The sequence below is a fragment of the Gracilinanus agilis genome, chromosome 1 (assembly GCF_016433145.1).
Source record: "Gracilinanus agilis isolate LMUSP501 chromosome 1, AgileGrace, whole genome shotgun sequence".
Taxonomy (NCBI): domain Eukaryota; kingdom Metazoa; phylum Chordata; class Mammalia; order Didelphimorphia; family Didelphidae; genus Gracilinanus; species Gracilinanus agilis.
In genome coordinates this window covers 219652735-219680068 of record NC_058130.1, presented here as the reverse complement: position 1 = coordinate 219680068, position 27334 = coordinate 219652735, and the positions used below count along the sequence as shown (strand labels likewise).

Sequence of the window (27334 nt, the reverse complement as noted above, 5' to 3'; positions counted from 1 at the left end):
GTGTGTGTGTGTGTGTGTGTGTGTGTGTGTGTGTGTGTGTGTGTGTGAGAGATTCCCCAGTATGTAAGCTCCTTCAAGGCAGGTATGCTCAGGGCCTATCAGAGTGTCTTGTACCACATAATAGGCACTTAGAAGCATTTCATGAATTTAATCTTATTCTATCCTATAATCCAAATTTTAATTTGGCTACTCGTTTATGAATAAAAATGAGCAGTAATTAAAGTCATAAAAAAAATCACAGACACCTGGGGTAGCATGAGTAGAAAGAACATTAGATTTGTTGTGAGAAGACATGGATTCAAATCCCAATGGGGGGATGGTGGTGGAGATTCTGCCTCTGTCAATACCTGGACACAAGTCACTTTTCTTTGCTGGGCCTCAGCTTCCTCTTCTATAAAATGAAAAGATTAGGCTCAATAGTCTCTGAGAACCCTTTCAGCTCTAAATCTACCATCTTATGAGAACAGAGTTGGAAAAAAATTCAGAAGTGATCAATGCCAATATTTTCATTTTACAGACAAGGGAAATTAGGCCCAGAGATGTTAAGGAACTTGCTCAAGGTCATATAGGTTATAAATGCAGGCTATGACTCCAAATTCACATGACACTTTTCACTGTGGTATGCTGCTTCTTTATTAACTTAAATTCTGATTTTTGTGCTGCATAAGCAATATCATTGGCACCTGGGGATCACAAGTATGAACTTCCCCACAAAATGCTTTTTAAATTGTTTATATGTGATGAAGAATGTGTTCATTTACATTCCTTAAGGAATACATGTTTTCATCTATTTTTAATGGGTGTACAAAGGAGCAAAAAGTGAAATGTCTGGAAATTATTCAAGTGTAATGTTGGAATCCCCTTTCAAATCCTGCTTCTATTCCCTCATGCTGACATAAACTCTTACTTTTAAAATTCATGACCTTAAAAAAAAAAAAAAAAAGAGACTAAGCCAAAATGGAGGCTTTATATAGAGAGCACAGAAATCTGCAGTACCGGATAGCTGTTATGTCTTTATGTCTTGCCTAAACCAGGACCTAAATCTCCTTAGAGTTTAGGTGTATTTGCTTTCTTTTATTTATAACACTTAGAATATATGCCATGTTTATAGCATAACTGCTTTATACTACATGAATGTTCGTGACTGCATATCTGGAAGCTGAAGAGAGTACAAAAGCTAAAAAAGGCAATATGACAACACCATTAAATGTTTGATCATTCATAAATTATTCTCTACTTGGTGAAACGGTAGTAGACATTAAAGAACTAACAAGGGGGCAGCTGGGTAGCTCAGTGGATTGAGAGCCAGGTCTAAAGATGGGAGGACATAGGTTGAAATCTAGCCCCAGACATTTCTTAGTTGTGTGACCTTAGGCAAGTCACTTAACCTCCACTGCCTAACCCTTACTGCTCTTCTGCCTTAGAACCAATGCAGAATATTGATTCTAAGACAGAATTTGGTTTAAAAAAACCAAAACTAACAAATTCACTGTTAAACATCAGAATCAATGTACAGTTCATTTCACAAAATAGCATCACCATCATGTCTTTCTGATAACTAGTTTTGTCAGGGGCGTGGCAACTTGCCATATATACAATAACTATTTTGTATTACTAAATTTTTAAATGATCAACACTATAAAATAAAATGGGATAATAGCAAAAAGTGCAAAATATGTTATGGTACCCATACCTCAGGCTCGATGTGTCTTGGAAATAGAGAAGTAGTGAGGTATTTATATAAAATTCTCATGTCATCTTGTTCTAATCCACTCCTGAAATTATTAGGGGAAAAACAGAAGTTAAAGCTTTGAAATCATCCATTTATCTTTCTACTGCCTTGGCCCCAAAAGAGTTCTTCAATTTTTCCTTCATACCTCACAAAAAAACATTTCTTCCTGATGACTAAGAGATCACAAGATCATAGTCCAAAAAGAAAACAGCAAATTGAATCTGTCTTTCAAAATAGGTCTATACCCCATTTTCTTAAAGACAACTGGATTATTCTTGCATCATATATTATTTAAGTAAAGGAAAGTTCAAATCAATTCATCTTATACCTAGAACATAGTAAGCACTAAATAAGTTTGCTGCCTTGTTTATACTACACATAGGGTCCTCTTGGGTCTTTGTTAAAAAGAGTTTAATTTAAGGTACAGAAAGAAAGACATTTAGTTTGTAAAATGAGTTGGTATTAAATGTAAATGCCTTACTTTCTACATGAGTATATCTATAGCTCCTAGAGGAAGGGAAATCTATATACTAATACTTCTTGGGTTCTGGAAATGAAGTTAGACATATACAAAAGTCAAAAATATTTTTCTAAGCAACAAGAGAAGAAAAGAACAGAGATGCAAGTTGAAAATACAAGTGTTAAGAAAAAAGTTTTTAATATTGATTTCATAGTCACATCAGCTTTGGCAACAACCTATGAATCTAAGGACAGATTGCAAAATTAATCCAAGTAGATGGAAAATAACTTTTGATTTTAAGATGAAAAAATAAAGGAAAACATAGGTCCTTCTCTTATGGTTTCCTCCAATAGGCATCAAAAAGAATAAAAAAATGACAAGTAGGTATGGTAGTAGAGTTAGAGGACCAGGAAATTTTCTGTCAAACCATACAACAGAACATGAAGTAGGCAATGATTTTTAGATCTTAAAAATGTCAACATTGTTTATTTGAATAAAAATTGGAAACTTAAGAACAGGCAATTAAATTGAGTATTTGTGAAGCTATCAGATTACTCAATTTATTTTTAAAAAAATGCTGATTCTCCCTTTGGGGATTGTCTTCAAGATCAAATGCTAGTCTTGATTACCAATTAAAATAACAGCAACAACAACCTGAGTGCAAACCCTATACTGGAAGGCTGAAATAATTCTGACTCTTATCAGTGGTTCATGTACAACAGTATCCAGCTCATTTTTTAATCATACATATAATAAAAAAATTCTCTACTCACTTAAAAAACTTAAAATTACATGCATATTAAAGTGAAATGTGAATTACTCGAATATCAGGAAGTATATGGGTAAATAATTTTTTTCTTGTTTAACTGGCATTTCATGCAGCTTTTAATGAAATACTGTATTAATTTCTTCACCTTTTCTATGGTGATAAATACTATTTGATTGACTAAAAAAAAGTACTTTAAAAAGACCCATCCAAAATCAAGTGTAACTAAAGATGATGTCAAATGGAAACATGACAAGCAAAGGGAAACACTCTTTTTCAAGTTATAAATAAGGCTCCCAAGTCACAAAAGCCCCTTACCTTACTTCACCCTCTTTTCCTAATACCAGGTCATCCTATCTCTTATTCCTTTTCATGGGGTGGGATGCAGTTCTGCCAGAAATACAACCACAGTTTACCTTTAGGCTAGGTGGAAATGAACCTCCAACTTCTTCTGTCTTTTTTCATCTCCACATGAGTGCAAATTTATTTCACTCTGTTACCCTTCACTGAAAAGATATTTATTTACATATAGGAGAGGGAGGTCAGTGTATTTCACATTCTTTAAGTTCTCTGTAAATCTTTAGGACATTAGGCCCTCTTTATTCCATTTTGTCCCAGTAATGATCACTCATTGGTTTACCCCTCAGTTCAATTTCTCTCTCTCTTTTTTTGAAACAATAACTTATAAAAACGAGAAAATTATTTAATTAGTCTTTTCTTAGTAATTGTATTTATTTGCCTTTCTTGTTATTTAGAATTTCTATAAGTTAAATAATCTATTCCTCTGGTATTTTTGTTTTGTTTTTGCAGTTTGGCTCATAAACAAGAAAAAAATTATTTACCCATATACTTCCTGATATTCGAGTAATTCACATTTCACTTTAATATGCATGTAATTTTAAGTTTTTTAAGTGAGTAGAGAATTTTTTTATTATATGTATGATTAAAAAATGAGCTGGATACTGTAAGAATTCCCATGAATGATCTGCACCCTGAATAGCAGGATAAAGAATTTGACATCATTTTTTGGGTGAAATGTTTTTAAGTGTAAGCCATAGCAGAAAGAAGGCAGGAAGGGGTAACATCAACAAATGTGATAATATTAAAATGGACTAATGCAAGAAATACAAATTTGGTGTTGTAAAAACTATCCTCATGAAGATCACAGAAAGAAAAAGAAATAAAAAGTAAGAGTAAACCAATCATGGGGATATAGTAATGACTTAAAAGAAAGAGGAAAGAGATAAAAACTGATACGAAATAAATGAATGACAGCAATTTATCTTTATCTTAAATGTGCCGGGGCTATAAAATAATCCACCAAAATGAAAGAGTAAAAAAAATTCCAAAATTTTGCGTGTACAAGCAACACACATCCGAAAAAAAAATTTTTTTTAAGCTGCTTTTTTAAGTTCCAAGACTTGGAGAATACCTACCAGATGAGTTGATCATTATAGAGAAAGGCAGTGTATTTAACTATATTCAAGCTTTCTTCCATCTTATTAATAAAGGACTGGATTTTCAAGTAAGTCATTTTATCCAAAGGGAAAAAGCTGATTCCACCAAAAATGTCAAGTAGGTCACATGATTGTAGATGCAGGGTTTGCAAATACTACAGGGAAAATATAAAGCAAAAAAAGTTTACTAATATTAAACTAAATCTCTGACATTAGCACAACTACTAAAACAAAAAAAAATGTTTTTGAATATTCGTTATATTCATGTTTGTTTAAGGATAACCTTTTGGTGCTACTGGAACAAAATAAAGTGTTATTAGCAAAGCAAAGGAACTACATTAAAATTTAGAGCAATATCTTGATACATAAATAATGACATAAAAGTTTTTTAATCCCTAAATTTCCCAGTGAGTCAGTGACTTCAAGTTACTATATGGAGTGTGGATCAGACTTCAAAATGTACATCTTACCATACATGTGATGAACTAATAACATGTGCTAATATTCACATTTTACTCATAAAGATTTAGTATTTTGTTGTTTTCTTTCAAAGTACTAAATTCCTTAAGTTAATGCTTCCTCAAAGTGGAGTCTTTTTAGAGATCAACATTCTATTTCTCTGGACAGCTAAAAGGTGCCATTATATACTATAACAGATTAGATTAGACTAGGTTAAAAGAGGATAGTATATGGATTAGCAATAAGGAAATGAGAATTAGGACAAAGCCCAAGGGCATTTTTAGAGTTAATCTTCATAATTGTGGATTATGTGAAGTATGTCATCATGTAATAAGCAAAAACAAAAGGAACCCTTCAAAACATATCAAAAACTGTTTTGGAGAAGAAAATAATTGAGAACAATCACTTGAAAACAATCATAAAGTGAATTTCAAAAGAGGTCAATTTCAATTCAATTTTGAAATTTCAAAAGAGATGAATATGTATGAAAGATATATAGATGAGTATGATAATTATATCACTTGGCAGGATATTATAAATGTTTAGTTCTAAGTTCCCATTTTCAGCAAAGATATCAGTTTACTAAATAGGATCAACACATAAAAAAGAAATCAAAATACAACAACTTGAAGAATTTTCGGTGAGTTAAGACATTGACCACCTTCTGTTTTGAATACAGGTGGACTAGGTCAGAACTGGATGATTTCCAGAGATCTGATCTTCCATGACTAATCTGCATGGTTCTCTGACATATGAAAACAATATGAAATTAGATCTAAAGAATTTTCTCATCAGATCTGTGCTACCATATTTGATTATATGGACATTTAAGATTTATGTTTTTAAGACAAAAAGTGATCTATATATCAAAACTTCATTAAAAAAAAAGTATAAACAAAAGCCATAAAACTTACCCGATGAAAAAATTTTTCTAATCTTTCTTTTAAAACTTTGACACCTCCATCTTCCATGGCTTTCAGAAATGTACCATTAAAAAGCTAATGGTTTAAAAGACAGAAATATATCATTTTTTTTCAAATTTTAAGACCTTTCACTGTCCTCTAACAACCTCATCATTGTTAAGACTCATTCTGCTACCTTTTTTAATCACAAGAGAAAGACTAAATTACAAATCAAGTTAACTGAAAGATTGTGATTGTTGCCTTTTTTGAACTTTAAATATTTATTCTTAAGCAATGAAGCTATTCTAAGTTTCTAAGTTTATGCAAAAAGCTATTAATCATATCTGTCAATATCACTTCATAACTAAGACTGTTCTAATCTTACTATAAAAAAAACCTATAGTGATAATTCCCTGAAATAAATTCTTTTCCTTCTCAGACAGATATACACAAAAATCTCCTGACTTCCAAATTCTATTCTTGTTAAGAAAGCTGAGTGATGCACTGCGAAGAACCCTGGATTTGGAATGCGTAAGACCTGAGTTTTAGTCCTGCCGCACTAGTTGTATGGCCCTGAGCAAGTCACTTAACCACTCGGTCAGTTTCCTCATCTGTAAAATGGGGCTAATAATAGCACCTACCTCTTAGGTTGTTGTAAAGATAAAAAGAGATAACATGTAAAATGGTTTTCAAAATTTAAAAGTTACATAGAAAAGTTATTAGCTATTATTGCTATCAAAGGGGGTAATTATGTTCTATTTTAACAACAGTCACTACCTAAAAGAGTATAACTATCTCTAAGTTCTAAACATGATTAAACTTACCTTGTACATGCTATAACATTGTTGTAGTACAGAGCTGTACACTTTGTCCTATAATTTTAAAAAAATGCAGATTAAATCTCAAGATGATAAAGAAAAACATACCCTCTCAACACTGACACTTTTTGTCCAGCATTTAGATTCTTATAAACTTGGTCCCAGAGAAGCAGCTAAATTGCACAGTGGGATAGAAGACCAAGATGGGAATTGGGAAGTCTTGGGTTAAAATCTGACCTCAGACATTTTCTAGCTGTGTGACCTTGGGCAAGTCACTTAACTCTGCCCAACCCATGTCCCTCTATCTTCGAGTTGCTACTAAGACAGAAAGTAAGGGTTAAAAAATAAGTAAATAAATAAGCAAACTTGGTTCCATGGTAGCTAAATATGGAAAGTAAAAGATACTTTCTTTCAAATTCATAGATTAATGACCTTGTAGGCTACCTTTAAACATTATGGTTCTAGGTATCTTTGCCATATGAAAGGAGCTTATGAAATATTCATTCAATTTAACAATTTTAAGTACCTATTACAAACATGGAGCTGTGTTTAGCACTTGAAAGTATATCAGGGACAATTTTAAAAAAGGATTGCTTTTAATTAGTAATGTAAGGAAAACTGAACTTGGGGTCAGAGGATTTAAATACAAATACTAGATCAAATTAATTACTAGTTGTCTTGTCTTTAGCCAGTCATAACTTCTCTGAGCCTCAAGTTTCCCTATCTGTAAAACAGGGATACTACTTTACTTCTTACAGCAAAAGATAGTGCTACAGTAAAGAGTTGGCCTGGAAAATAGGAAGACTTGGGTTCAAATCCCCAGGCTGAGTGACCTTAGACAAATCACTTAATCTTTTGGTACTCTAAGCAACTGTCTAAGAATATAAATTATAGAAAAGTCTACCTGCATTGGTAAAAGGAATTTTCTCACCTGGAAGCTCTGTATACCAGTGAAATTACAAGTTTAAATGCTACCCTATTCTTCTACTTATATTACCTATCTCCTAGGGTTGCTGTGAGGATCAAACGAAAAAATAAATGTAATGTGCTTTATAACTAAAAAGATACTATATAATGATAATTATGTGTATTATGAGAAATCTCAATTTGCACTGAGAAGCTGATGTTAGAATGACCTAGTTTAAATTTCTTACTTAATAATCCTTGCAACTGAGTAATATTTTTATGATATTTAATGAACTTAAAAGTTGCAATTACCAATAACTCTTCCTCTTGGTATTCAACAATTGGTTTTCCATCTTTACTGTGTTTCTCAATCATAGGATTCCGAACAACCTACATAATTTGAAAAAAATTAAATTACCTAACACATAGGTTGATTGCTTACTTCTACTGTAATTCCTGTAACTTTTTTTTATTTGTTAAACATACTGCCATACCCAAACCCATTAGGATTTATCAAAATAGACAGAAAGACAAATACATACATTGATTAGAAATTTGCTTAATATTTTAAAGTCACATTCAACCTTATTGTTAATTCGATAGTATCACAACAACCAGATTTCTATAATATCTTAACTCTATAAATGTTATCTGCAGGCATAATCCAAATAAGGTTGCATTGAATATTTGTATCATAATAACAGCATCAATACATTATTTGCAAATCCCACCATGATAAGGTTATTTGACCGACAGCCCATTTATAACATGACACTGTTCTCACAGAATTAAATGATGATGGTAAATTTGTGTCCACCTAACATCATGCTTTTATAGAATCAATCATCAACATTAAGTGGAATATGCTTCAAATTTTAAATATACCATAAATATATTAGAGAAAGATATACATTGTGTATTAAGTACCATGACCATCCAGAAATTTTCTTCTGGTTCATTGAAGAACTGCCTATTCTTCTGTGTGTGTAAGGATTTTGCAGGTTTTGATGGACTAAAGGTCCTAAAAAGGATAAAAAAAATTTGGGACAATTTTCTAAGACAGCTTTAAGAATTTGGTGAGCTGTGAAATGGGATATTTACAAAGAAAAAAATTACCTTGTAAACTGTACAATAGCCTCACATAATCCAACATTTCTAATTTTTTCATTCTTTTCCACTTCATTTGGGTGATAAAACAGAATCTTCTTTTCTTCCTAAAAAAAAAACAGACAGATCTCATCTACAGAAAAAAGTTTGATTCTGAAAAAGTAAAGCTGAATATCAACTTTTGAAATGAAAAGCAAAGCCATAGGCTCCATTACCAATAATCCTTCTCTCAACACATACAAAGGTTAAGTTAGTAGTTATCACAAGCCTATATTGAATTTATTCTTATTTTATCAGAAAACAGGAACACAAAATCTCCTACAAAATCACCACCAACTCTGAATTTTTGTTTTCTTTATTTCAATTTTAAGAGGCTGTGTTGGCTTAGCGAACTGAGAGGAAGGAGTGGATTCAAATATACCTAACATATACTGTCTGTGTGATCCTGCAAGTCATTTGAACCCCTCAATGGTCCAGGTGACCACTTCAAAGTTGCAAGGAAGGTGCCTATCTAATTTGGTGGAAGGATTTTCTAATACCAATGAAATTACAGGTCCAATAGCTATCCTTACACCAGTTTTATACCATCTACTTTCCTAAAGTAGTAGTAGCAGCAGCAAATAAGAAATAGTAGGTTCATTAGCATTAAAGACTGATAAGACGTTAAAAAGTTTGAGATTGACTACCCACAACAGAGAGACAGCAATAACTCTAAAAGTTACTTAAAAAATTATTCTGGAAATAAAGGTTTGAAAAACTCGTAGATTCCAGGATTTTAACTAAAAAAATTAAAAAAAAAAAAAAATCAGTGCCACCATGGCCCCATGGCTCCCACCAGCAAATAATTTCATTAGGCATAAATCTCCCATACATCTTAATTCCCCCCCAAAAGCAAGGAGATCTGACATAAAAACAGATCCTTTCAATAACGAAGTCGACCCAAAGAATCTCCACAAGTCCTAGGAGCTGGTGGGGGTGATAACAAAATAGATTTTGAGCTGAAAGGGAAAGAACTTGTACTACCGAGTCAGGTTAAGGTTTTTTCGCGAGTTTGGAGGAGGTGAAGCAGCAGGAGGCAAGTGGGGGGAAGAGGGGTGGGAAGAAGGAGGAAGAAAAGAGAAGAGGAGGGAGGAGAGGGAAAAGAGGGGGGAGGAAGTGGGGAAAGAGAAGGGAAAATGTTTTTGTTGTCAACAGCGTCACATGCTCCCTCTGCTAAGCCAGAGAGGTTCACAAATCTCTAACCCAGAGGTTCTTAACCTCTTTATTGTCATTAAGCCCTGTAGCAATCTAGTGGTGCTACCTCAAAAGAATATTTTTAAACAACAATTTTAAATAAGTTTCAATTAGATGTTAGGGAAAATAAAGATGTCATTCCCCACCCCCTCCAAGTTTACGACCCTTTCATTTATGGATTTCGTGGGGAAAGGAATCCCAGGTTAAGGATCCTTTGCGCCTAGCACCCCTAGGGTTCCCTCAGATCTTCCCCTCCAAACGCACCTCTCAGGATAAGGCCGGTCCCCGCTTCATTCACATCCGCAGCTACGCCGGTGGATCCCCACCACCTTCCCAACTCGACCTAGGGTGGACCCGAATAGCAATCCCCACCTCCACCAACAGCAGACTGACAAGAAAGACGGACAGACGGACGCCAACCCCTCTAGCCCCACCTCCATCCCCTCCCACCCCCACTACCTCTCCTTCCCGGGGGCCGAAGCGGGGATTGTAAATGAAGAAACTCAGCAGCGCTGGGGGGAACTGTTTCTCCTGAGTCGCCCCTGCCGTCGCCATCCCCGGGCCTCCGGAGCGGGGGAGGGCCAGAGCCCCCGATCCCCCAGCGTCCTCAGGGAAGCCCGAGATTTGTAGGGAGACCCGAACTCTTCTCTCCTCTACCTCCTCTTTCTAAACCCAGGTTCCTCCAGCTGGGACACTTCCGCTTCACTTCGACAACCACTCCGGAAGAAGTCTTGGATGGCCCGGAAGCAGTTTCCCCTCGTCTTGTCTATCTCTGAAATTGCTGCCGCCCTTTTTCTGCCCTTCTTGTGCAGTTTCTATTTCCCAGACAACTGACAACTCTTCTCCTCCCTCCCCCGCCCCCAGGAGGCGGGGCTACATAAGATAGTAGATTCCCAGTTGTTCTAGGGATCTTAGAGGTCCTGGAATTCAGTCACTTCCCTCCCACTCCATTTTCCCTCATACTCTGGACCCTTACATCCCAGGCAGTCATAGGACCATAGATCTAGACCTGGAAGGAACTTGAGGCCACTTCTCTCATTTTATAGACGAGGAAACTGAGGCCGTTGTTTAGTCGTTTCAGTCGTGTGAAATTTTTCATGACTCCTTTTTGGAGTTTTCCTGGCACAGATATGAGAATGGTTTACCATTTCCATCTCCAATTCATTTTACAGAAGAGGAAACTGAGGCAAACAGGGTTAAATGACTTGCTCAGGGTCATATACCAGGGAGTGCCTGAGGTTAGATTTGAACTCAGATCTCCCTGACTCAAAGCCTAGCACTCTTATCCCCGCCACCTGGCTGCCCACAACAGTTAAAAGACTTGCTCCAGATTACAGAGACACTACAAAGCATAGGTGGGATTGGTACCTCGGTTCTCATTACCCTAGAGCTCTTGTTGGTGAAGACTTAGCACACCAAATCCAGGGTTCTTCGCAGTGCATCACTCAGCTTTCTTAACAAGAATAGAATTTGGAAGTCAGGAGATTTTTGTGTATATCTGTCTGAGAAGGAAAAGAATTTATTTCAGGGAATTATCACTATAGGTTTTTTTATAGTAAGATTAGAACAGTCTTAGTTATGAAGTGATATTGACAGATATGATTAATAGCTTTTTGCATAAACTTAGAAACTTAGAATAGCTTCATTGCTTAAGAATAAATATTTAAAGTTCAAAAAAGGCAACAATCACAATCTTTCAGTTAACTTGATTTGTAATTTAGTCTTTCTCTTGTGATTAAAAAAGGTAGCAGAATGAGTCTTAACAATGATGAGGTTATTTGTGGGTTCACACTGGGGTGAGAGAGACAGGAATGTCAGATGGACAGGACCAAACAGGATAGGGAGACCAGGGTTTACTGCCAAGGAGCTAACTGTCAATAGGAATGGCAGTTAGGTCCAACAGTCACACAGCCCACCTAGGCAAGGGCCTATGGAACCAGCAGACAACAGGTAAAAGTTTATAACAGTTTAATGTGGGAAACAATAATAAAGGATGGGAATAAGGGATTCTACACTTACAAGCTAAGGGCAAATCACAGGGACAGGGGAAAGACTTGACTACACTAAACTAAGACCTAAGCCAGGCAGGGCCCAGAGAATAACAGGACTGGAATGGGAATCATCACAGTAGAGTCCAGAGATATCTTCAGGATGCCAGGAACCAACTCCTCCAGAACTGATGGTCCAAAGCAGCCCAGTACGGAGAGGAGCCTGCAAGCTGTCCACCAGATCGCAGATCACTCCCTACTCAGTGCTGTTGTGCAGGATAGATGTCCTCTGCTTCCAACCTTCACCACACTCCAGGATCCCAGGGAATAAGGGTGCAACTCCACAAGCTCTGAGGTCTCCCAGGGAATCAGTAACTCCTTCTCAGAGAGTGCAAGCCACTTCCTGCTTCCCCATTCCATGTGGAATTCTCTAGCCCTTCCTGCTAGGTCCACATTAACTATATATAAACTAATACCTAAATAATCCTCACAACAAGTCCCACAGTACCTTTTCATCAAAGTGATCACTGACAATGGCTCAGCAGTTTACCTCTGCCAGTTTCTTTAGGAGCTTAGGATGTAGTCCATTTTTTTGTTCTAGCCTTTCTAATCCAAAGGGCATTCTTGGCAGAGGAAATAGAAGCAAAATAGAAGCTAAGCAGTGGTCCTATTCTTTTGATTGTCTACTTTTCCTCAACATAACCTCAAACCACAGCGATTCCTGGTATTATCTTCCACTTTATTTAACAGCTTCAACTTATTCTTTGGCTTCAGGAGTCCCATCTCCTGCTACACATGACCTTTGAGGTTAGAGGAACGATGCTCTCCACTAAAGGATAAATATAATTATATCTGATCATACTCTTCACATCCTGGTGACTCTAAACTCCTGTAGATCCTCATACAAGTCCCATTCCATACCCTTTTCCACTTGATTCCTCATTCCTATTCCTTTCAACCTTCCTATCCCAAAATTTCATCATAGCTTCATCCAGCCTTTCCATTATGCCCTCTGGAATGCATGTTCCATATGCAATAAACTTCCCTTTATCTTAAATCTTTTTCTCTCCCAATCCTTCTATTCACTGGCTCCTACTGAAATCTGGGGTTCTTCCTGTTAAAATAATCTCCCTGGCCACCCAGGCCACCTTCTCTCATTCTCCTTGGCTCACTAGTTAAGGCAGGGAAGCTGGAATATTCCTTGTTCCCTATAACCACTTTCAGATTCTCCCTGTTTCTCCATCACTCAGCTACTTCTCTTCCTTTGAGGTTCATGCTATTCATATATTCTACCCAATTAAAATCCTGGTGGCTTTTGTCTATAGACTGCTCAGGTCATTCCCTTGTCTTAACATGTTTGATACCCAGTTCATAATTTTTCTCTCCTCCCCAATTCTGCCCTTATACTAGAGGACTTGAACATATCTATTGATTCTCCCTCAAATACTCTAATCACTAAGTTCTTCCATTTACTTACCTCCCATGAGTAACTCCTCCACCATAACTCAGTCACTCATGATTATGGCAATACCCTCAATCTTGTCATTATCCATATATGTATCACCTCTATATTTAAGAATTCTGGGGGGGGCAGCTGGGTATCTCAGTGGATTGAGAGCCAGGCCTAGAGATGGGAGGTCTTAGGTTCAAATTTGGCCTTAGACACTTCCCAGCTGTGTGACCCCCATTGCCCACCCTTACCACTCTTTCACCAAGGAGCCAATACACAGAAGTTAAGGGTTTTAAAAAAAAGAATTCTGAAATCCCTATATCTGATTATAATCTAATGATTTACCCCTCTCCCTCTGTTTTCCCTTACATTACCCTACTCTTTGTCTGCACCATGACTTAGAGGACGCATCCTCAGTGATAACAGTTACTGCATGTTTCTGAAAAGGAGAGGAGTGGAGCTGGGAAACTACAGGCCATTGAGCTTGACTTCAATTCTAGGAATAGTTCTAGGAAGTATTATTAAGGAGAAGGTTAGTAAACTTCTTGAAAATAAAGTAATGATCTCAAAGGGACACCATGGCTTCAGCAAGTACAGGTCTGGCAAATCTAACTTATTTCCTTTTTTATGAGAGGATCACTAGATATGTAGATCAAGAGAATAGTTTTTAAAAAAGCAATTAATTAATTAAGGATATTTTTTCATTGTTATATGATTTTCTCCATCCTTTTCCCCTCCCCCCTCTCAGAGCTGACAAGGAATTTCACTGAGTTATACATGTATCATTGTAAAAAACCTATTTCCATATTATTCATATCTGCAATAGAGTGATCTTTTAAAGCCTAAACCCCAAACATAGCCCCATTGAACTACATGATATGTTTTTCTTTTGTGTTTCTACTCCCACAGTTCTCTGGATGTGGATAGCATTCCTCCTCATAAGTTACTTGGTATTGTCCTGGATCATTGCATTGCTTAGTAGTAGAAGTCTATTACATTCGATTGTGCCACAGTGTATCAGTCTCTGTGTACATTGTTTTCTTGGTTCTGCTTCTTTCACTCTGCATCAATTCCTAGAGGTCATTCCAGTTCACATGGAATTCTTCCAGTTCATTATTCCTTTTAGCACAATAGTATTCCATCACCAATAGATGCCACAATTTCTTCAGCCATTCCCCAATTGAAGGGCATCCCCTCATTTTCCAATTTTTTGCCACCACAAAGAGTGCAGCTATAAATGTTTTTATACAAGTCTTTTTCCTTATTATCTCTTTGGGATAAAAACCCAGAAGTGGTATGGTTGGATCAAAGGGCAGGCAATCTTTTAAAGTCCTTTGGGCATAGTTCCAAATTGCCCTCTAGAATGGTTGGATCAATTCACAACTCCACCAGCAGTGTATTAGTGTCCTGATTTTGCCACATCCCCTCCAACATTTATCATTTTCCTTTGTTGCCATATTGGCCAATTTGCTAGGTGCGAGGTGATACCTCAGAGTTGTTTTCATTTGCATTTCTCTAATCAGGAGGGATTTAGAACACTTTTTCATGTGCTTATTGATAGTTTTGATTTCTTCATCTGAAAACTGCCTATTCATATCCCTTGACCATTTGTCGACTGGGGAATGGCTTGATTTTTTTTTGTAAATTTGACTCAGTTACTTATATATTTGGGAAATTAAACCTTTGTCAGAGAGTTTTGTTATAAAGATTTTTTCCCAGTTTGTTGCTTTCCTTCTAATTTTGGTTACATTGGTTTTGCTTGCACAGAACCTTTTAAATTTGATATAGTCAAAATCATTCATTTTACATTTTGTAATGTTCTCTACATCTCTCTTGGTCTTTAATTCTTTCCTTTCCCATTGATCTGATAGGTATCCTATTCTATGTTCACTTAATTAAGGGAATGTTTTAAATGGAGTTTACCTAAACATTAGCAAAGCATGATATTGCTCTCTTGACCCCTCAATTCTCTCCCAGGCCATATCCTCTGCATCAGCCACCCATTATTTACTTATCTTGACTCTTTGGTAACTGAAATCAGTTCTACATTATTCTCCTCTCTCTCTCTCTCTCTCTCTCTCTCTCTCTCTCTCTCTCTCTCTCATTCCTAATCCCCTTACCATATCACCAATTATACCCAGTCAAGCCTCACACTTGGCACCATTTGGTACCTTCTTGACTACATGTGAGGGGCTGAATGAAGTTGGAGAAAATAATTGAAGCCTTTCTCACATTACAAATTTATATTATATAACCTCAACTGGGCCCTCACTGCAAATAAACAATCCTTCTATACCTCCCTAAATAACATTATCCCACTTTCCACATTGACTCTTCCAAACCTTCTCATCCTTCCTCAAACTTCCTATGTCTCTTTCCTTTCCCCACTCTCTCAACTGAGAACCTCGCCACATATTTTACAAAAAAAAATTTTTTTTTGGCCATTCACCATGAGTTTCCTGTCCTTTCTTCCTCATCTCCTATCACTCAGGTGCCTTCTTTCATTTTCTCCTCCTTCACCCCTGTTTTACATGATGAACTGGACTCACTCCTTACCAAAGCTAACCCCCCTAAATTGATCAAGTGATCCTGTTCCATCCTGTTTCCTCCAACAGACTGCCCCCATGTCATTCCCACTCTTTCACATATTCTCAATTTCTTCTTGTAAACTCATTTCTTGTTGCTTACAAACATACCCACCACCTTATCTATCCTGAAAAAAACCCTCACTTGATCCTTCCATCTCTGCTATCATCCTATGATCTCCTCTGCCCTTTGGTAGCTAAAGTCTTCAAAAAGGCCACCTAAAATTTTTGTTTTTTCTTTTCTCACTTTCTTCTTAACCCCTTGCAATCTGGCTTCTGACCTCTCATTCTATCAAATCTGTTCTCCCCAGAGTTACTAATTATCTCTTAGTTGTTGAATCTGACAGGCTTTTTTCAATCCTTATTTTTCTTGACCTTTGCAGGCTTTGATACCATTGATCACTCTTTTCTCCTCCATATTATCTTTTCTCTAGGTTTTTGGGACATCACCTTCTCCTGATTCTTCTACATATTTGACCACTCCTGTTTCCTTTGCTAGATATTCCAGGTCATACCACCCCAACAGGTTATTTCCTGGGCCCTCATGTTATTTTGCTTGGTGATATCATCAGCTCCCATGGATTTAATTATTCTCTCTAATGGATTTAATTATTCTCTCTAAGCTGATAATTCTCAGATCTAACTATCCTGCCACAATTTCTATTGACTTCCAATCTGGCATCTCCAGCTGCCTTTCAGACATCTCAAATTGTATTATTAAACATCTTGAGATCAACATGTCCCAAACAGAACTCATTATTTTTCCTCCAAACCCTTCCCCCATTCCTACTCTTCCCTATTTCTGTAGCAACACTATCTTCCAAGTCTTAAGCTATAAGTCATCCTGGATTCTTTGCTATCTCTCACCCCTCATATCCAATCTGCTGCCAGGGCCTGTTAATTTCATCTATTAAGGTCTTTCAAAAAGCCCCCTTCTTTCCTCTGACATTACCATCACTCTAGTATTCTGGGAATATTATCACCTCATAGCTTGATTACTGCATTTGCCTGCTGACTATCTGCCTTAACTCTCTCCCCACCCCAGTCTATCCTCCATTCAACCACCAAAGTGATTTTCCTAAAGGGTAAGCCTGATCATGTCACCTCCCTACTAGATAAACTCCAGTGAATTCCTATTGCCTCCAGAATCAAATACAAAATACTGTGTTTGGCATTCATAGCACTATCTAGCCTGATTCCATTCTACCTTTCCAGTCTTCTAAAACCATTGATGGGCAACCTTTTGAGCTTGGTGTGTCAAAATTCGCCAAAAAAATGAGCATAACTTGGGTGATATGTCATTTCAAGAAAAAAGTCATAATTTCACAATATTTATAGTTTAAATAACAAAAATGTATAATTGTAATATATATCTGTATTTAATAAACCAAATACTAATTATTTAACTTACCTGCTTAGTGATTTCTTTGTTCATCTGTCAGTAGGTTTCTGTGTGGGGTGCCATGTACTAAGATAAGTGATGGGGAGGGGGAGTTCTTTAACTAACTGACCTATTAGTGACTTTTTTTGTTGCTCAATTTCATTGGCTAATGAAAATTCATTTAGCTGTTAAATCTTCAATTGAAGGTTGGTATTTTGTATGTTTGAAGCCTAAGCAAGAGCTACTAACTTCATCTGTCAATCTATTTCTTTTGTTGGTTTTGATATTATTTAATGGTGAGAATAAGGTCTCACAAAAGTACATAGAGGGAAAAATTGTGAGTAAAGCCATTGCTATATTTTTCAGGGTACTAAAAGTATCTGGTCATCAGTTCCAGGCACTCTAAATTTCCTGTTTGTAGTGACACTCCTCTTGATTTTCCAAGCAGCACCTTTCCAGATTCTCAAGCTTTGACCTCAAGTCGACAAACATCTAAGCCCAGATGCTGTCTTGAAATTCTGCAAGTTGCATCTCCAAATCATCAATTTGCATCCATTGGAAAACATTTAATTCCAAACTACTTTAGACTACTACATCAGGATACTTAATTATTTTCATGGTCTTTTCTAGGCTTCTAAATTGATTAAATCTATCACTGAACTGGTCAAGTAATGAGTCTAAAACATGTTGGTACTTTATATGCAAGGGTTCCATTTCATTTTGTACAGCTGCACTGGCCTTCTCAAAATACTTTGTTACCTGAGGAAAATATTTATAAGTTTTAGTTTCTACATCTCGCTTGAAAATTTTAAGTTTACCTTCAAAAGCTTTTATGTATCCAAACATAATGTCAATACTTTTGCCAAAACCTTGTAACTTTAAATTCAGTTCATTAATATGAACAGAGAGATCTGTAAAAAAACATCAGGGTGTTGACCCACTTACCATCATTGAGCTGAGGAAAGTTTCTCAGATCCTTATCCTCAAGAAATACCCTAATTTCTTCAAAGCACTCCACAAAGCGCTTAAGAACTTTGCCTTGGCTCAGCCATCTTACGTTATTGTACATTAGCAGTCCACTAGGTGGAATCAACCTCCAGTAAAAATGCAGAAAATTCTCACTTTTGAAGGGGACAAGGAGCTATTAAATTTACTATTTTTGTAACAACTGCCATTAAGTCACTTAAGTCAGTTAATTCTGCCTTGGTACATAAAGATTCCTGATGAATAATAGGATGAAAAGGCACAATCAGATGTCCAGTAGCTTCCATAAACAATTTGACAAATCTGACTTTTTTCCCCACCATGTTTGGTGCCCTATCTGTTGTCACTGACACAACTTTAGAGATATCAATGCTTAGGTCATGGAATGTTTGTATAACAACTTTACATATTTTGCTTCCTGATATACTTGTTGGCACTGATACTAATTTTATCAACTTTTCTCTCATTGTGAGAGCATCAGAATATCAACCAATAATGGCCAACTGAGCATATGATGTGACATCAGTAGTTTCATCAAGAGAGATCGAAAAATATTTACAATTACTCATATCTCTTTAATTGATGTTGTACGTTTGTGTTGTCTCATTATTTGGTCTTTTATGATATTTCTACTGAATGGTAACTCAGATATTGTCTTAATAATTGCATCTTTATTCTGCATATCGTGAAATAGAACTGGTGCACATCCTAGGAGAATTTCTTTAATAAATTCTCCCTCACTGAGTGCTTTTCCATGCTGAGCTATGGAGTGAGCAATGCTCAAACTTTCAGATGTTAAATTTATAGAGCCTTTTACAAATTTAAGGATGGAATTAGATTGACTCTTATAAAGGTGTAGCTCCCTAGAAATGTATTCCTTCCTTTCATCCTCACTTTTCTTCAAGAGTTGGGAATAATTAATTTCAAAATGTCTATTTATATTTCACATTCTGCTTACTACTGTTTCAGTACATAGAATGCAAAATGATCTGTCATTTTTTCCTATAATGCCATACATCTTGGTCCATGTCTCTTGAAAGAGTTGGCTACTGCTACTACCACTTTTTTAGTTAACCTTGGTTTTTTATTTTGGGTTCTCCATCAGGGAGGCAGTGACAGAAGACAGAATTATAGATAGTCTATTAGCCTTGCAGGCAATTAGGGGTTGATTAGCCTAACTGACCACAAGATGGCACATGTAACTGCCTTTTAGGAAAGGGCAGGGTTAATAAGCAGAAACAGGGTTAATAAGAATGCACAACAGTAATAGTGGTGAAATGGAGTCTGCACTATGCCGCAAGATGGCGTTCCTTATGTAAATTAAGATGGCTGCCACTATGTCTAATGGCGAGAAACGGCACCCATAGCACAGGCCCTTGCCTCTCCCAGCCTCCCCCTCACTTATCTCAGTAATGATAGTCAATTAAAAATCCATGACACCCCAGAACAGTAGATTGGATGATGGTTGCTGTGGTTATGTGGTTGCTGGCAATGGCAATCACAGGGCCCCCAGAGATGCATACCCCGAAGCATTCCGCTATTCCCTGCTCTGCTGGCGGGAAGTGAGGTTAAAGGTCCTCTAAAGGCCTGGAAGTTCCAGAACTAGACGCTCTGTGCCAGAGTTCTGTTGTTTTGGTCTACATCTGGCACAGAGTGTCTATACTACACTACAGCAAATGTTTCATCCTTGGCATGTGGCCCCATACTTCTCTGTATGAGGCCGCATGTGGCTGCAGGTTATTGAAAATGGCTATGTGTGTCAGCACTGACGCGTGTGTCATAGGTTCACCATCAGGGTCTTAAACCTTACTCCCAATATATACTCTTGGATCCAGTGACACTGGATACATGGCTGTTCTGTGAACAAGACACTCTATCTCTTGGCTCTGGGCATTTTCACTGGCTGTCCTTAGACTTGGAATGCTCTCCCAACTCCTCTCTGATTACTGACCTTCCTAGCTTCCTCTAAGTGCCAAATAAAATCTCGCCTTTAAGAGGAAGCCTTTCCTAACTCCTCTTAATTCCTGTGATGTCCCCCCTGTTAATTATTTTCTATTTATCTTGCATCTATAGCTTGTTTTGTAGATATTTATTTACTTGTCTTTCCAAATAGATGATGATCTTCTTGAGGACTTTTGCTTCTTCTTGTATCCCCAGATCTTAGCACAGTGTCTGGCACATAGTAGGCACTTAAAAAATTGATTGATTCTAAAAAGGGGCCAGGACCACTAACCCTCTACCTTTTGAATGAAGAAGTGATCATTAATGATAATTTATCATATATGTCATATATAGGGAAACTATTTGAAGATAGAGGAATATTTCTTTTAAAGAGACCGACCAAATTGCCCTTATTCTTAGAAACATTGTGGCTTTCCAAAACTACAAATGTAGGTGGCTCAGTGAATTGAGAGCCAGATCTATAGATGGAAAGTCCTGGGTTTAAATTTGGCCTCAGACACTTCCTAGCTGTATGACCTTGGTCAAGTCACTTAACCCCTATTGCCTAGACCTTACCATTCTTCTGCTAAGATACCAATACAAAGTATTAATTCTAAGATGGAAGGTCAGGATTTAAAAGAAAATAAAGTGTGATTGGCTTGATAAGAAGGATAAACAAACTCTACCCAAATAGGAACTAGTTTATTTATCCCTTTTTGCCTTCTTAATTAATTCTTAAAGCTAGACTCTCCCAAAAATGTCTTCTAATAGGTTTCATTGTTTTTTTATTATGTTTATCACAAGAATAGATAATATCACATTTGCATTTTTAACAGACCTTTTTCAAAATGTTGACACTTCAGTTTCTGAATAGAAACCGGCCTAGTGTATAACATTAGGTTAGAATAACATTATTATTTATAATTCAGTTTCTTAATTTCAACAAATTAAGTTGATTTTTACATCAATTGGTTAAATTCAAGTCAACTTTTGTTTTAAGGTGATTTTAAAATAGTTTCATATATTACAATTAGAGCTTGGACCAGCTTCATAGATTTACTAATAGTGTGTTTAATGTACATACCAGAGTAAAAGTCATCTCTATCCCTAAAACAAATCACAGATTGCTGAGACCTGAAATTCAACCTTTGAATTAAGACATTTCTTCTTCATGATTCTTATACTAAAATCCAAATGCTTCTGGGAATATTAGCATATTAAAGCCTTAAGTGTTATTTAAATGTGAGCTGTTATATTAATACTAATAATTTCATTTATCAGATTATTCATTAACCTAGTAAGAGCCTGGAGCAAATGAGACCAAGATAGGAAAGTTTTGTTAAAGAGAAGACTGTTTTAAATAGACAGCAAACCCTCTAGGGAGACAGGAAAAGAGACCTTTTTTTAGGAAGCAAAGAAAGCCTGATCCTACCCTGCATAGGTGGGTCTTACGAGGCAGTGGAGACTGGGATTTATGGAAAGGGAAAATGGAAGGGCACCCAAAACAAATTTTGCCTAGTATCTCCCCTGCTTAGTTATTTTAGGAACACTTTTGTTTTTTATTATTAAGACCGAGAATCAGGTAGCAGACTGATTAGACAGGCTGATGAGAATTTTTTTCCAGTATTCAGGGTAAAGCTGTTCTCTTAGGGAAAGATCTACGTATAGTTCTGAAACTTCCATATTTGAGTTTGTGTCAATATATAAGGCTTTTAAAACAAACATTTTGTCTGAATTAATGGGTCAATTGAATCAAATAATAAGTTCTCTTTTTTTAGGTATCTAGATGGCCAAGTGGACAGAGCTCTGGGCCTGGAGTCAGGAAGACCTTTTAAACATGATCTCAAATGCTTCCCAGCTATGTGACCCTGGGCAAGTCACAACCACTATTTGCCTCAGTTTTCTTCTCTGTAAAATGAGGATCATAATGGTACTTATTTCCTAGGGTTGTAGTGAGGTTCAAAGGAGATAATAACTGTAAAGCATTTAGCATAGTTCCTGATACATATTAGGCACAATATAAATGTTATTTATTATTACTATTATTGATTATTCCTTTGACTGAAATGATGGTGGCATTTTTTTAAAGAATCAATACTAGGTAAGTATCTAAGGCAAAAGAGCAGAAAGGGCTAGGCAGTGAGGGTTAAGTGACTTGCCCAAGGTCACACAGCTAGGAAGTGTCTAAGGTCAAATTTGAACCCAGAACCTCTTGTCTCTAGGTCTAGCTCTCAATACACTGAGCCATTCAACTGCCTCCTTAATGGGGGTATATTGTAGGAATAACTTTAGTGCCAACATTTCTGAGAAATTCAGAAGTAGAAGCACTTGATTCCCCAGAAACTAGTGACTGGACTTGGATGGAGGTAGATCCAGGGTGCTTTTTTTGTTATTTGTAGTAAAATAACAACAACAAGAACACAAAACAAACAAAAAAAACAAGGTAAGTTTAAACATGGAAGTTTTCTAGAGAGTACAGTTCTATATAAATTTATTGCAAATTTCCTGAAGAAAATGTAATCCCATTTCCTTAGAACTTCTGGCAACTGCAATGTTATTTACAAAAAAAAAAAAAAGTAGGAGGGATGGTGATAAATACATGTAAATGACTATCATTCCTGTGAATAAATTAACAAGCCAGGTGGAAACTATCTTTCTGGTTCCAATTTCATCCTATCTTCTTAATTGTTTATAGAGTAATAGCACACCTTGGCATTTGCAGAACAGACATAAGATAGGTCTTTGCTTGAAATCTGATTCTTAGTCCTTCATTATGCAAAATTAAACTGCTGAATAGATGCATTCAAAATTAAATGTGAACATATACAAGCCCTGAATTAACAAATAGACATTTAGGAATATATTTACTGTTTTACTGGATACTTTTTAGTTAAAATTTTGGGAACATTCCTAGATTAAAATTTAGAAAAATTTTTTAGGAAATTGATGTACAATAGTAGATACTATTTGGATTATTTTAAACATTTCTACATAATCATGGTATGATTTAAAAAAAAACAACAACCCTAAGCAAACTCTACCACTGGAGCCAAGTCTATTTTGATATCTTAATTGGTTAAATTTTAAAACCATTTCATCAAATTGTAAGACAAAATTATAATTAAACACTATTGTCTAAATTTAAAGTCAAGGATTAAGTAAGTATTATTTTGTAATAATATATATGATTTCCCATCTTTAATATCTAAAAAGTCAGAAATGTTCCACTGCTGAAAATTGTCATTCTTTGATGGTTCAGTAGTCATCTGTAAAATAGATGAAAGAAAAATTCATCATGAAAATGAAGGAAAGAATTCTTCACAGATATATGTTCAGCCTCTCTGTGGATTAATCATAAGTAGTTTTCATTATGGGCTTTTTTTGTCCCAAATAGGCTATTAAGTATATTTTATTTTGCACATTTAATTTTTTTATTAGGGATGTTTAAAAATTCCAGTGAATCACAAAAAAAATAAGAAGAAATTTCAGGTTTAGAAAAAAAATAAGTTTTCATTAGTTGGAATTTAGACTTCAATGATTTGTTTTTTTCTAACTGAAAATGAATGATTTCAAAGATCCTTTGCTCGAAGGTTGAGTTGATAATCTCTAAAAATTTTCAGTCAGTTTTTTTTTCAAAAGAAGCTTTACTATAAGTCATTGATTCACCTAGAACTTTTAAAAAAATGATTTTCTTTCCATCAGTTAAACAATATCCATTATTAAGTGACTACTCCAGCATAAAGTCATAAGGATACAAAAACAAACAAACAAACAAAAAGGCAAATAGTCTCTGCCCTCAAGAAGTTCCCTTCCTTTTGGATAATACAATTTATATCTAGATAAATGATAATAAATTATCATTTGTTGAATCAGCGAGCACTCCCCTTGGAGAGGTAAGGGAAGACTTCATGAAGTAATACCTGAAGTGAACCTTGAAGGAAAATAAGGGTTCTGAGAGTGGGGAAAGGAGGAAAGTTCATTCTGGCCATTGTGGATGGTCTATGCCAGTGATGGCCAACCTTTTAGAGACTGAGTACCCAAACTGCAACCTTCATACCACATGTGAGCTCCCACCTTACCTCTGATAGGGGAGGGAGGAAGTGCTCCCATTGGGCTGCTGGGTAGAGGGGCAGGTGATGTGAAAAATGTTCATAGGCATGAATGGAGAGGGAGAGAGGAGCATCCCATTCCAGCACATGTGCCATAAGTTTGCCATTACAGGTCTATGCAAAGGCAGAGAGGCAAAATATAGTATGAAAACTTCAGAAAACAACTAGTAGCCCAGTTTGGTTGAAGGTGGAGGGCATGAAGGAAAAAAGGTGAAATTTTAAAGATTTTCAAACAGGAAAATGACATGAGGAGAGCTGACCTTAGGAATGAAGTCTACATATTTATTTCAGGAGATTTTAAAACTTTTTTTTGGTATTAATATTATACCTTTCATTCAATAGTTTGGAAGTAATGTTTCCACAAAAATGACCTTACCAGATAACAATTTTTTTTAAATTGCAGGTTAACAGATATTTTCATCTGACTATAACAGTTGTATTGTCTATTTTCAGTAGTGACACATTCATCCCTTAATTCTGCTCCCATTCTTAATAGTTTAAGAAAACCCAATGTTGTATAAAACAAAATCCATTAAAAACTGAAAGCTAATAAAAGGTAGAAACAGAGTTTTTTTTCCAGTTTATTTAAGAATGTTGCATGTCATTATTTTAGTCTCTGAGTACTTGAGGATGAATTAATTATATTGGAATTATAGATTAGTCACAGGCAAGATGAAAATAGATTGTTTTTTAATCTATGTAATAAATGTTAATAGGGGGCAGCTGGGTAGCTCAGTGGATTGAGAGATAGGCCTAGAGATGGGAGGTCCTAGGTTCAAATCTGGCCTCAGACACTTCCCAGCTGTGTGCCCCTAGGCAAGTCATCTAACCCCCATTGCCTAGCCCCTACCACTCTTCTACCTTGGAACCAATACACAGTATTGATTCCAAGATGGAAGGTAAGGGTTTAAAAAATATTGATATTCATAGCATATTTGTAATCTTTCAGGTCTCTGGCAACAGAAAAATTTAAGAATTTTAGTTTCTACCAATTTAACTTCATCATTAGAAGTTAGTTCCTTGGACTATTTTGCATGTTTTTGTATTGACATCCCTTAGTTCAGTGCCTGGCACATAGTATATGCTTAACAAATATTTATTGAGTGATTGACTATGCCTTTGATAACTTTTCCTTAAGAGAGAAAATCAGCAAGATCCAATGATACCCTTTGAGAGCAACATAACAGCTCCTTTTCTACATATCAGAGACAGAAGATGTATAATTTCAATTTCTAGTCATAAGTCCTTTAGATGACACCCTTACTGACAGAAAAATAAATATGAAATTCATAGTCTTATCCCAGATTAATTGTGATAGTGAATCACTTGCTTTTCTCATATATGCTTTAAAACTGAATCCAGGGGTAGCTAGGCAGCTCAGTGGATTGAGAGTCAAACCTAGAGTTTGAAGATCCTGGATTCAAACCTTCCTATCCAGGTGATCCTGGGAAAGTCATTTAACCCACATTGCCTAGCCCTTACCACTCTTCTGTCTTGGAACCAACATACATTAATTCTGAGACAGAAAGTAATAGTTTGTGGTTGTTTTTTTTTTAAACTGAATCCAATAAGTTTGTTTTGAACCCACACCTTTTTTTGTGTATGAATGATGTGCCACTGTTCAAGAATAAAATCTTTAATAGGAGTCCAATGAAGAGTAAGTTTTAGAGCTTTTTTAATGGTCCCTTTAAGGGAATTGTTGGGGTGAACAAGTTAAAGAATTCTAATGGAAAAATGAGAGAGTTATAACACAGAAGTATAGTGATGAGAAAAGAAAGTATGAGCTGGAGTCAATGTTACTAATGAAGACTTGAGGACAATACCACTTTCTAATTTAAGAGGTCAGGAATCCTGAGGACATATTTTGAGAGATTTGTCTTTTGAGTCATTTTCATGTCTCCTTTGTTGCTAACCTTACAAAAACAAAAAAGGGAGGGGAAAACATCAACCTTATCCATCTAGTCAATATTTCTGCCAGAAGGGTATTAGAGGGCTCAGGAACAGGTTGATAGAGGAATTTGGGATGAAGGAAAAGAAGGAAGAGAAGAATATAAAGGAATATAAGAAGTAAAATGTATCTAGTTATTTTCACTTTCCTAATACCCATCTTCATTTCAAAGTGGCCTAGATTCCCCTATCCAATAAATGCTGGAACATAAATCTCTTTGAATGATTTAGCATACTCTACAAGTTGTATCTCTGACATTTGGAACAATATTGGATAGATTATATGGCCAGGGACCTACTCACCAAGAGAACTAAAAAGATGATCTGGAAGTGGTTTAGTGCAGAAATAATAAAGGAATCTAGATGCTTTAACCATCTCAGAAAATCCCAGGAGTCATTACCACATTTGGGATTTAGGGAATGAGTTAGGAAAAACTTAACCTTTTTCCCAAGTGACCATGCTATCCAGAGAATTCATTGTAATTTTCCATGATGTTTTGGCTCCCTTGGTGATGCAAAAAGACTTGTTTAACTACTGGGAAATTTTCTTATTACTCTTTAGGGATACCATGATATTAATAATAACCCATACATTTTACATTTGCCAAAGGTAAGAGGAGAGAACAGTAGTAGTTGTTTGCCTCGAAAACTTCGGAGAGCCTTGGCTTCAAGTGTATTCACCTGGCCTACTTTGCTGAGATAGTCCATCCCTAGTCCTAATCGAAAGTACAGTAACAGTACACCGCAGTTCTGCTTCACATGCTAAGTGGCAACACAGGCTGGTGAAGGGTATTAAACAGTAGCTTGTAAAGTAGTGAATGGCCAAGAAAAGGAGGTTGGGGGGGGGGCGTGTGTAGAGGGAGAAAACTAAAATTAGAAATGACGGGCATTAATCCCTTGCCTATCAGACTAACATGACTAGACCTCCTAAATTCTAGTCTGTCTTTAGACTATTGTGCTAACTTTAGATTATTCTTTTACCTTACATTTTCACTACTACATCATAATATTAGTCAACAGGAAACACATGTATCAGAGTAATTTTGTACCATCGTAATACCCTGTTATCCACATATAACACTTATTTATGACTTCTGAGCAAATCAAAT

General features: G+C 36.1%; 1 protein-coding gene across 1 annotated transcript in view; it reads right to left on the bottom strand.

Annotated features, from left to right (window-relative positions):
• Positions 1–10574, bottom strand: part of CCZ1 (CCZ1 homolog, vacuolar protein trafficking and biogenesis associated) — a 25193-nt gene extending 14619 nt beyond the window's left edge. The window contains exons 1-8 of the mRNA XM_044660160.1: positions 10300–10574; positions 8617–8714; positions 8428–8521; positions 7813–7890; positions 6601–6648; positions 5789–5872; positions 4395–4570; positions 1694–1775 (exon numbers count right to left, since the gene is read on the bottom strand). Of these exons, the coding sequence (XP_044516095.1) occupies positions 1694–1775; positions 4395–4570; positions 5789–5872; positions 6601–6648; positions 7813–7890; positions 8428–8521; positions 8617–8714; positions 10300–10395 (756 nt within the window). The 5' untranslated portion in view covers positions 10396–10574. The remainder of the gene's footprint in view (positions 1–1693; positions 1776–4394; positions 4571–5788; positions 5873–6600; positions 6649–7812; positions 7891–8427; positions 8522–8616; positions 8715–10299) is intronic.
• Between the last annotated feature and the right edge of the window lie 16760 nt (positions 10575–27334).